Source organism: Macrotis lagotis, chromosome X, assembly GCF_037893015.1.
Source record: "Macrotis lagotis isolate mMagLag1 chromosome X, bilby.v1.9.chrom.fasta, whole genome shotgun sequence".
Lineage (NCBI taxonomy): Eukaryota > Metazoa > Chordata > Mammalia > Peramelemorphia > Peramelidae > Macrotis > Macrotis lagotis.
Genome location: NC_133666.1, coordinates 421,534,794 through 421,547,512, shown reverse-complemented (window position 1 = coordinate 421,547,512; position 12,719 = coordinate 421,534,794). Strand labels below are relative to the sequence as shown.

Genomic DNA, 12,719 nt, shown 5'->3' with positions numbered 1-12,719 from the left:
CCTTCAGGGCAACATAAAAGCATTTTGGTTTGTTACTGTCTGCATAAAATTGAGTTTCGTCTCCCTTCTTACTGAACCAAGAATTCTACCTCTTTCTAAGCTTCTTTTGGACTTCAGTTTTGATGGAATTATTAATGGTGCCTTCTTAGAAATGGATGAACTATCCTTCTGGTAAACCCTATGGAATTTTCATTTTTCATGTAGCAGCTTCTGTATTTCTCTATCATTTTCATCAAACCAGGCTTGACATTTGCAAGTGTTCTGGTCCAGATGAATAAATACAGTGCTGTACACCAGATCTCTGAAAGCAGCCCACTCTTGCCAACTGTGTGTTGACTAAGTTTTCCCTCCAAGTTAGCAATAAACTGTTCCCTCTCAGAGAGACACTCTGATCTCTTGACATTAATTCTTCTAATAGTCATTTTGCCTTGGGATCACTGCTTCAGATGCATGTGAATATTTAATTTGCAGAAAAATGAGTCTGTAATCAGTCCAGCCCTCTGCACCACATATTGCCTTTGCTACTCTCACATTCTGTCTGTCTCTTCTCTTTGCAATCACATAGTCCAATAGACACACTACGAGGATACACCCAGGAAGTTTTATTGCATTTAGGTAAATGGAAGACAGTGTTTATGATGAGAAGTGGAATGAAGACTTGTCATGAATGATGTCAGAAATGATGCACCAGAGTACTCATGATCAAAGGTTTGAGGCATCAATATTGAGATTGAAATCTCTAATTATAAAAACAGGGTTTAAAATGGAAAGGCAATGCAAGGATATGAATTTCTTGATAAGAGTGAGAACTAGAGTTTTAAAGAAAAAGAAGTTGGAAGTATTATATATTTAATAATAGAATGTGATAGAATATTGACCCTTTTCCTTTTTTGATTTTGATGTCTTTTTCTGGTTTCTCAAATACAGTATAATTTTGAATTAAATTTAATCTTTAATCTTTAAATTTTGTCTTAGTGTTATATTCTCAAGTTTATTTATGATAATCTGAATTTTTGCTTTGGCTCTCATAACTTTTTTCATATTTTTGCATGTTACCTACCTAACCTTTAACATCCAACATCTGAATAAAAGCAAAAAAGCAGCTAACTGTTAAAGAATAGAAATAATTTTACCTGTTCTGATGGTGTTTTCTAAGCCCTGTAAATTTGTGTTTTCTATACCCAAACTCAGGAAAAGAATTCATTGTTACGTTATTTTCCTCACAGGCTTTAATATTTTTCATTATAAGGTTCCAAGAAAATCAGTAAAATGACTGAGGTTTTTTTACAAAGTGATTAATTATAAATTAGCATTTGATAATACAATGAAAACTAGGTATTTTCATTAAAAAGTAATTTACTTGTACTGTTAATAGTTTCTATTCCTGGACAATATTTAAAGGTTATACTCAGGTGAACATGAGTACAGTGGGCTACATATATCAGGACCTTCGAAAACAACTGGAAAAATTGTGAGTGAACTTTTCAAAGAGGCAAAGGAACATGGAGCAGTTCCTCTGAATGAAACCTCAAGAGCTTCAGGTGATGGCAACAAATCTAAAGTAAGTGACAAATAGTATATTAATTAGACAACTGAAATTTAGAAGGTTACAAGGTTTGCATTTTGATTGCTTGCTCTACTTTTGTAATCTTTGTGTATTTTAATGCCAGATCTTTATTTCATTTTTTATACATATGTATTTCATTTTTGGATTCTTAAAGATATTTAAAATAATTGATTTTATTCAAATTGTCTACAATGGTTTCTTAATTATTAAGATTGGGGCTTCATGAGCATTTTGAAGAAGCATACTTATTCTCTTTGTGCTTGAATAATTTATACGCTCCAAATGAAGTTTAAATTTTAATTTTCTGTTCACTACTAACAAGCACATTGAAATATTCTAGTAAAAAAAAAAGAAATATTCTAGTAAGGGGGCAGCTAGATGGTGCAGTGAATAGAGCACTGGCCCTAAAGTCAGGAGTACCTGAGTTCAAATCCGGCCTCAGACACTTAATAATTACCTAGCTGTGTGCCCTTGGGCAAGCTGCTTAACCCCATTGCCTTGCAAAAACCTAAAAAAAGAAAAATTCTAGTGAGAATTTTCAATAACTTTTTGTCAGTGTTGAAGAATAGCTACATGGAGTTGTATGGTCTGGAGAAGAGAATATTTAGTATTAATCATTACCCATCTTCAAGAATATGAGCTATGAATATAAACTAGATGAATTCATCATACATCCATGTTTTTAATTCATAAACTAAATTATTTTAAATTAAAAAAGCTGCAGACAGAGCTGAGCTATCACATTCAAATAAAAGTACTTTTAAATGAGGTCAATGCCTGTTTCCCATTATAACATGTAAAATTACATGTAAAATTAAGACTTTCCTGTGGTCTTTAAAATTTGATTGAGATATTCATTGTAAAACCATTAATTTTAAAGTTTTTGAGATAAATTAATTTGATATACAATGTATTTAATAAATAAATGTCAGTGCTTAATCCATTCCTATTTTTTATGTTTAATATTATTTTAATGGAATCATCAGCTTATAAGTCTCTTGGTTTTTCCTACAAAGAAAAAGTAACTTATTACCTTATCACATTAGGTTTTATACTACAAAATCCCTGGCCTAATATTCTTTTTGTTGTTGTTGTTGTTGAGAAAGAAAAAAACTTAAAACCAATAAAAAAAATAACCTTAGAATGTTTTGGTCTACATTCAGACTCCATAGTAGTTTCTTTAAATGTGGATGGCATTTTCTATCACAAGTCTTTTCAAATTTGTCTTTTCTCTTTGAACTGCTGAGAAGAACTAATTCTGTCATAGTTGATCTTCACACAGTTATTGTTAATGTGTACAGTGTTCTGTTTCTCCTCAGTTCATTCAGCATCAATTCATGTCTTTCCAGGTTTTTCTGAAATTTACCTGCTTATGATTTTTTTAAAGAATGATAGTCTTCCATCACAATCATATGCCTTAATTTGTTTGGCCATTTTCCAATCAATGGGGAGCCCCTCACTTTCCAATTCTTTGCCACCACAAAAAGAACTGCTATAAATATTCTTTCATATGAGTCATTTACCCTTTTTTATCTCTTTGGAATATAGACTTAGTACTGTTATTGCTGGATCAAAAGAAAGATATACACAGTTTCATTTTCCTTTGGGCATAGTTCCAAATTGTTCTTCAGAATGGTTGGATCAGTTCACACCTCCACTAATAGTGCATTAGTTTTCTGTATCTTCCCATATTCTCTCTAACAATGGTCATTTTCCGTTTTTGCCCTATTAGCCAGTCTGATAAGTGTGAGGTGGTCCCTCAGTTGTTTAATTTGCATTTCCTTAATAATGATATAAAGTATTTTTATATGATTACAGATGACTTTGTTTTCCTTTTCTGAAAATTATTCATATCCTTTGACCATTTATTAATTGAGAAATGACCTATAGTCTTAAAAATTTGACTTGGGGGGTGGCTAGGTGGCGCAGTGAATAAAGCACCAGCCCTGGAGTCAGGAGTACCTTGGTTCAAATCTGGTCTCAGACACTTAATAATTACCTAGCTATGTGGCCGTGGGCAAGCCACTTAAAACCCATAGTAGGTAACTATAGTCATTTATTAATATTTTGTACCTAATCTGTTCCCTTGACCCACTACTCTTTCTTAGCCAATACCAAACAATTTTAATAACTGCCACTTTATAGTATAGTTTTGTGGGTTTTTTATTAATATCCTTGATATTCTTGACCTTTTGCTTCTCTAAGTGAATTTTGTTACTTTTTTTCTAGTTCTATAAAATAATTTTTGGCACCAGCCCTGGCGTCAGGAGTACCTGGGTTCAAATCTGATCTCAGATACTTAATAATTACCTAGCTGTGTGGCCTTGAGCAATCCACTTAACCCCATTAGCCTTGCAAAAACCTAAAATAATAATAATAATAATTTTTGGTTATTTGATTGGGATGGCACTGAAGAAATCATTTAATTTAGGCAGAACTTGGGGCAGCAGTGATTAGAGCACTGGCCCTGGAGTCAGGAGTACCTGAGTTCAAATCCAACCTCAGACACTTAATTACCTAGCTTTGTGGTCTTGGGCAAGCCACTTAACCCCATTTGCCTTGCAAAATAATAATAATAATAATAATAATAATAATAATAATAATTTAGGTGGAACTGTCATTTTTATTATATTAGCTTAGCCTACCAATGAGCATTTGGCATTTTTTCCAATTGTTTGAAACTGACTTTATTTGTGTGAAAAGTGTTTTGTAATTTTGTTCACATAGTTTCTGAGATTGTTGCCTCTGGTCTAATATTAAGCCTCCTTATTAATCAGATAAATGAGTCTAATTCGAAATAATAGAATTCTTAATAGTTGTGTTAATTAATATTGAAACTAAATAAAATTTTAGCTGACCACATACATTTAATTTTTTAGTCATTTTTGGGTGGTGGATATCGATTGGGTGACTCCTCTCGAAAGAGATCAGAATATATCTATGGAGAAAATCAGCTACAAGATGTAAGTGGAAATATTTGAAATTAATAAATTTTTTAAAAATTGACTTCTGGTTATCATTTTATGCTTCTAGGAATATTGTGATTTTACTTTAGATGGAAGATTTTTTTCTTTGTTCGGAGGTTTGGTTTGTTTTTGTATATTTAAGAATGTTTATAGTATTTTTTAAATTTTTCACAGGAACTGAGAATCGCAGATTTAGAGCCAAAAGAGGGATTAGTCATTAGTTCATTTCATTCTCCCATTATTTTATAGATGAGGAAACAGGCCTAGGGGAGGATAAGTGACTTGCTAAAAGTCATACTGGGAATAAGGAAAAATTGGAATTTGGAACAGACATTTTGCAACAAACTCAGTTCACTTTGCACAGCACCACACTCTTTCTGTAAAACTTTATTTTGAATCAAAACATTAACTCTAGAGCGGCTAGGTGGTGCAGTGGATAGAGCACCGGCCCTGAAGTCAGGAGTACCTGAGTTCAAATCCGGCCTCAGACACTTAATAATTACTTAGCCGTGTGGCCTTGGGCAAACCACTTAACTCCATTGCCTTGCAAAACTAAAAAAAAAACATTAACTCAGTCATTCTTTATAAAATTATTCAAATGAATAATGAAAAATAACTTATAAGCTACTTTTACTATTCAAATTATTCGTTGATTGAATTTAGTTGTAGAGATGGAGACTTTAATAAGTACTTCATAATCTTAGGCTTTCTATTGATATCGAGGTCCTTCATTTTTTAAAGCTGTCATTCCATAGTTTTGATGCCAACTATTATTGGAACTTTAATCTTATCATGATCTATTTTATCCCTGTAGAAAAAAACTGTCAAAATCTTAAATGAAACTCAGAATATTTATCAAAAAAGATATTTCAAATAATTCAAAATGAGGGGGGGAAATGTTTTTAATTTATGTAAATAAAAATGTTTAGGAAAGACCACTTTAAAGTGTTTTATAATGTTGGAAAGTAAGGCAAAACCCCAACTAGTCAAATCAATTACTACAATATTTTAAGAAATAACAGCCAACATTCATATAACACTTTTATAGTTTGTAAAGGGTTGTGTATGTGTGTGTGTGTGTGTGTGTGTGTGTGTGTGTGTGTGTGTGTGTAATTTGATTCTTACAACAACTCTATGATATAAATGCTGGCATTATGTTCTCCATTTAAGAGCTGAGGAAATTCCCTGAGAAAGTTTAAATGAATTGCATATAGCTAAGTTAGTCTCAGAATTTGAACCCAGAACTTCCTGATACAAATTGTGTTCTAAGATCTTTAAAGTCATCTTGAACTCTAAATCTGTTATGCTCAAATATATTTTTAAATTCCTCAATTTCTTGTTTGTAGTACCAAGGTGACTGATTTCATTTATTAAGTATAAGGACTATTATAGCAGAATGTTAGCTTTCCTTCTAGTCTTTTCAACAGTTTGCATTTTCTTACAGTGAAACTAGTAGGAAATAATGTATTATGTGTTAAAAAGCTTTCATCCCAGGATCTTAACTATGGGAAGAAATCCTAACGTCACTGTCTTTTCCACCATTTATAAAAATGGTTTTGAAACTAGATGGCAGGAATGCCAAGTCTAGCAAAATCCAAATGCCATAGTTAGGTTGTACTATAAAATGATGTATTAGAGGACCCTTTGTTAGTTCTTAGACTGAATCATGGGCTCAGGTTTAAGCTTGAGATATTCAAATATAACAGATAATGATTTTTAGATAGAATGGTCTCCTATTAACAGGAAGTTATCACTGATCAAAGGAATTGCAACCCTTTAAGGAATTTTAAGAACTTTCATGATTCCTAAAGAAAACAATCACATTTTAATGTTCCAATTAGGGAAGACTTTAAGTACAATTTAGAAATGATATAAAGTTTAAATTTGCATGTTTGTATAATGTAATATCATGCTGACTATTAAGGTAAATAAATTAACTATGCAAGTAAGAAAAATGAGTTGAGTTTATTTTCTCTCATTTTGGTCTTAAGCAAAAGGAAAAGAATGTAAAAATTAGAATGAAAAGAAGATAATCAGGGGAGAAAAAAACTGAGTGCAATCTTAAAGATGTCAATGTCATGCCAATTCATGGGAATGTAAAAATGTTTAGAGATGTTTTTCATTGTCTGTATCACTGTTATAGGATGTTTCCCCAACTAGAACTTCTTCTACCACTGAAGTCTCCACCCCTTCCCCACTTTAAAAAAAAAAAGAATTCCTATTCTATACTTTATATCCACAGTGACCCTCAGGACTTTCATAGTGAATGGTTGTAGAAACTTCTCTTTGTAGTCCCCTTTTCAGTATTATTGTTCAGGGACTTTGAAAGATGGTAGTATGAGCAAGATGAAATATAATTTCCATGACTAATAAATTCTGCAAAAGAGGATATTATTCTTATACTGCCTCATTCAGAGTTGTGAGGGAATAATTTATAAATTATTAAAATATATACATATTTACATCATTGTTTTGTTATTATAAATTTGTAAGCCAGTTTTGAGTAATAAAAAGTTAAATGTTTACTCTTGATTACTTAATAGCATTAAATAATTGACTTGAAACCAGGTCATGAAGAATACTTGAAGGAACTGATTGTGTTTATACCTAGTGAGTAAAGATGTAAGTGGATTTTTATATCTGCTTCAAATATTATAGTCAGCATAGCGGCACAGCACATAAAGTGCTAGACTTGAAGTCAGGAAGACCTGAGTTTGAATCCTTCCTTAGACATACTAGCAGTGTGACCCTGAATAAGTCATCTAACCTTTTATGCCTCAGTTTCTTCATCTGTAAATGTGATGGTAATAGTATCTATCTGTTAGGATTATTGTGAAGATCAAATGAGAAAGCACTTTGTAAAGCTTTGTAATGCTATATAATTACTAACTTATTATTAAAAGGACTATCCAGATAAAAGATTAAACATTTTATGTAACTGTTACATTAATGGCTAAAAATACAAAGAGTCAGGCATAAAAAGAACATATTAATAATGGTGGCTATTCAAAAATGGAGTTGACTTTCTTATAAGGTTATGAAGTTCCCATTATTGGATCAAACATTTAGAACTGGAAAGGACTTCAGAGACCTTTATTTTTAAAATGTTGAGAGTAACAGGGCAGCTAGGTGGTGCAGTGGACAGAGCATTAGCCCTGGAGTCAGAAGGACCTGAGTTCAAATCCAGATTCAGACACTTAATAAGCTGTGTGACCTTGGGCAAATTAATTAATCCCATTGTCTTGTAAAAACCAACATACCAACATATACTTAATATGCATATACATGTGTGTGTGTGTGTGTGTGTGTGTGTGTGTGTGTATATATATATATATATATATATATATATATATATATATATATATATATATATGGAGAGAGAGAGAAAGTTAAGACCAAGGAGATTAGTGATTTGCCTAAGGTATCAATAAATAAATTTCACAGACTTTATACATGCTTATTATTTTAACACCCTCCCCTTCATTACTTCCTCAGTTCTCACTCTGTGGTTGAAACCTAAGAGTTCCAACCTTTGGGTTCTAAGAGTAAATTTATAAACTTTTACTTCCTTCCTTGTATTCCCTTGGACCCTCTTTAGAGTGCTTCCCATCAACAAATAATCAGTAAGCTTAAGTAATTTTTAAGAATGGTATTTACAGGGGCGGCTAGGTGGCGTAGTGGATAAAGCACCAGCCCTGGAGTCAGGAGTACCTGGGTTCAAATCCTGTCTCAGACACTTAATAATTACCTAGCTGTGTGGCCTTGGACAAGCCACTTAACCCCGTTTGCCTTGCAAAAACCTAAAAAAAAAAAAAATCCCAAAAGAATGATATTTACTAAAATGGCAATAGTAAGAACATTTGGCATAGAACATTCCCCATAAAACCTGAATCTTTTTATTCTGTAAGTATGTGCTGCATCCATAGGAAAAGTGTATTCACACTATGGGACTGTAGTAGTGAGGCACATAAGTGGGGTGAAATACAGTTCCCCATACTGCAGGTAGATCTTTCTTCATTAAATCCTCACACAACTCTCTTGAGTGCAGATCTCTGATTGGCAAAATACTCATCTAGTTCCTAAGGATCCATTTCTTTCTTGGTTCCATAATCAGTACTTTTCTCTGTTATGAGGGCTTGAGTTCCCTGCAACAGTTTCATTCCTTGGGTAACTTCTTTCTGCACTCATCTGACTTCATTGTTTCTCTACCCCCTAATTCAGACATTTCCTCTTTCATCAGCTACCACCAAAGTTGGGTCTTCATCCTTGCAACACTAAAATCCTACCAGGACATTCAGACCTTTCAGAACTTTCAAGTTGCCTGGGCACTTCTAACTTGATATGCTTTTTCACTGAAGTTCAAAAAAGAATGAAAACAAAGAGAGATGGTAACATGCTTGTGGTTGTCATGGTGAGATGAAGGCTTGAAGCTATCCCTCCTCCCATCTAATTTTTGAGAAGTAGCTCACACACAGCCTTGAAGGAAAAAATACTATAGAGAGACAGGTTGCTCCTGATGGATATCTATTGAATTCTAACTCAGCAGTCAATTAGGGTACTCTTAGACATCTCCTGTTTCAAACTCCTGAGTCATTTGTTCTTCCAGCTCAGGAGCCAGTCTTCATCATCTCCCAGCATATGAGTCTTTCAGTCATAAATGACCAAAAGCATGCCCCCAAAGTTTCATGTGGTAAACTGGACCGTAGCAGAGAATTTCTTAGAGTATCCTCTGCCAAAAGCAGAATTATTATTTACCTTAATGACTATTTCATCCTCCCAAAAATTGAAGAACTAACATCGCTCTCTCTTGGATCTGTTTAAACAACAGGGAAGAACTGGTTGCTCAAATAAAAATAATAAGACCCTTGAGAAGAAATTGGCCACTTCATCTTAGAGTTTGTGACAGAAAAAGAAAGGAAAACTGGAAATGGACTGATATGAACCCTCTATTTTGGAGACTGCAATTTTAAGGTTTCAAAGAAAGGATAGGTACAATCCTAACATAGTTGCAATGCTAAGAGGAATGAGAAATTCCAGAGAATGAAATCCTCTAGACTTAAAGAGGAGCAATTCTAGTGAGGAAGAACTGAAGGAATTATTTCAAGAGTCCAGTGTGGTTGCATATAGAATGCCCCATTCAAAATACATTTTAAACAATTCAAATCTCTGATCACACTCTCTTGGAAGTCTCCTCTAATGAAGATTGCTGCCCATGTATGCCTTTTAATTTTGTACAAAGCATGTCCATTCTCTCACATTATTTTGCCCCTGGGTATCCACCCAATGTTCAAGCAACCTTTCTAGGTTGCTTATGAGGATAGCCATAAAGCACTACTGTTGACTCCTTCCCATCCCTTGTTCTTACCGTATAACCACATCATCTCTTCTTGTCCAGAAATTATTTGAAAATGTCTATACTCCTACTTTCCTCAGTCCTTCATTGGTTATATGTGGTAGCTGCTTCATATTTACCAGGAACCTTTCCATTGCCCTTGGTGTAGTATTCATTTTTAATTCACTGAAAAAGTTCATATTCCACGTCTTGTTCCCATATAACAGCACTGGATAGAATATCGGTTTTAAAAAAAAAGATGGGTCTCTGCTTACTTGGTAACTTTGGGGTCAATAATTTTTCAAATGGCATCCAGTTGTTCTCTTTAACTCTGAACCAAATTCATTGTGCTTCTGTATTGTCTGTTCCAGATATAGATATCAATGAACAAGCTCTACAGGTTGTTTGTCCAAATATGTTTTATAACCTGGGCAATAGCTATTCTTCATCAGCTTGGTTTTACCTATGTGCATAGTCAAGACAAATTCTCTTGAATGATTATAGATCTTTTCCAGGAGGCTCTGCAATGTTTTGGGGTTTGATGCAATCAGCACAGTGTCAGTCTGCAGACAGGAGCATATGGAGGATCTCACCACCCCTAAGGAATCCCTCTTTGACCTGGACTCTGCACTAAATCTCTTCCTTCACAGTAGTGCATACTTTTGGTGAGCATATATCTCCCTATTTTATGCCTCGCCTGATGTTTATTTTCAGATGACCATTGAAGAGGGTTATTTCTTTTATTATATCTTCCAAAGAGTCTTGAATGATTTTGATGAAGGGGATGCCATTTGTTATAAAAGAGCCTATAAGGAAACATTTTGTCCTGCTGTTTCAAAAGCTTTTTTTCATAATCAACATCCGGTAAACACAAGTCTTACTGTGTGATCTGTTGTTGAATATCACTTATTATAAGCCTGTTTCTTCCCTACTAATGTCTTCATCAAGGCTACCCTCAATTGGGTATAGATGATTCTCATAAGGATTTTGTTTAGATAGGAAAGAATTGATGTAGTTTAGTAGTTATTGATATTTTCTCAGTTGCTTTTTTTTAGTATGAATAAAGTCTAAGATTTTTCCATTTATTTTTTTCTACTCTTTATATAGAACTTCATTTCTACTCTTATATAGAACTTCATTGTTCTCACAATCCTTCAGCATGGATTTCTCCTCTCCTCTAATTTGATATATTCCAGTTGCTTTCACCATCTTTGATCTCTGTAATAATGCTATTTATTTCTTTTAAAAGCATAGCTGAGGCTGTGGTATTAGTATTCAAATGTGGTAGTTTCATTTCCCTTGATGATGAAAGCTTATTAAATGATTTCTGAACATCTTTTCCATTTTTATTCTGTTTGTAGTCTTCCTTCTGTTTTTATTCCTTAATTAATGCAACTGAAATAATTTTGATTGTGTATCTGGTCAAGCTTTCATTAAACTTTTTTTCATCTTATACTGTTTCCTCTTGCTCTTGCTTTGTGAGATGATACTGCTCATAACTATTCATTATCCTTCATGAGATTTTTACAAATTAGCTCTTATTCTTAATGTTGTCTTAGAGATAGTTGACAGCCATCTCTGTCAAGACAGTTGTTATAGATTAATGTACTTTCTGACCTCTTTTTGATCTCTTTTTTTGTGGCAGTTTCTTTGAAAGGTTTATCTAGAACGTCATCCTTAGCAACCAATGTGTTGGGTAAGTTGCAGTTATTTTTGTGGTGGTGTTTTTTGCAAAGGGCTTTCATTTGTGCTACAGTACATGAATTACAAAACTTGTAATAGTGTTTCTTGTTACTGTTGACAGAAATGCTTGGCAGAAAAGAAGTAGTTAAATTCAGTGCCTTTTTTGTAGTAAAATGCATCATGAGCCATCCTGGCTTTGTTATTCTTGGAAAAAATTCCTTGCTACTCTCTTTGAGAAACATCCTGACAAAAGTCCTTCCTTATATCAGACTTTGAATTGATAACAATCACCTGTATACTCTGTCTTTCAGGCTTCCTGTGAAGGAATCCATAAGGACATGGAATCAGAGGCAGGAACCCAACATGATAACAAATGTTTAACTCTCTTGTTTCCCAAAATGAATCTTTGTTAACCCTGAATATCCTGACATAATCCTCCTCATTATGGCTGTTCCCACCACCTATATCTTTCCCAGTACATAGACCATCCCCAGAACCCCTATATAAATCCTAGCCATTTCCCCTTGCTGTCAATTTATCCATTAGGGAGAAGCCCACATGTAGTAACCTTGGACCTGTGAAATAAAACTTCTCTGTTTCTCAGTTTACTCCATTGCCTTACCAAAAAAAACTCCTCAAAACTTATCTGTCTCTTTTTACCTTCAGTCATAGAGTTGTTGTGAAATTCTTTTACTATTCAAATCCTATCTCATCACCAGTGCCTAAACTGCATCATTATCTTGGAACATGGTAAAATCTACTCCATCAACTACTTTCTTTGCATCTTCAAAAAAGTATAACATTTTGCCACACCTTCATCCTCTTTTCTATTTGATTGGATTTTTTTCCCATTAATATTGTCCTCATTGGTCATTGGACAAGCATCTCACATTAAGAATACTAAAAGGCAATTAAAGTTTATTGACATACTGAAAATTCATTTTTGGCACATTCTTAACTCCTTTCACCTCTCTGCTGCCATCACTGATGATGTGGGAGTAGGCTAAAGAAATCTAAGCCTTTTTTTTCTTTTGTTTTATTGGTTGCTAGGCCAAGCAAATTCATTGCCAGATCATCAAAGTTATTTGTATGATTATATTATGTTATACATTATTATACCTATATTGGTGTAATTAGCTAGTTTGATATTTGAAAAACAGATTTGTTCTGT

General features: G+C 33.6%; 1 protein-coding gene across 2 annotated transcripts in view; it reads left to right on the top strand.

Annotated features, from left to right (window-relative positions):
- The window catches only part of UBXN2B (UBX domain protein 2B), a 57,498-nt gene that overhangs the window by 16,610 nt on the left and 28,169 nt on the right, over positions 1 to 12,719 (top strand). For both annotated transcript variants that reach the window (XM_074205851.1, XM_074205852.1), the window contains exons 3-4: positions 1,402 to 1,561; positions 4,447 to 4,530. In XM_074205851.1, the coding sequence (XP_074061952.1) occupies positions 1,402 to 1,561; positions 4,447 to 4,530 (244 nt within the window). The remainder of the gene's footprint in view (positions 1 to 1,401; positions 1,562 to 4,446; positions 4,531 to 12,719) is intronic.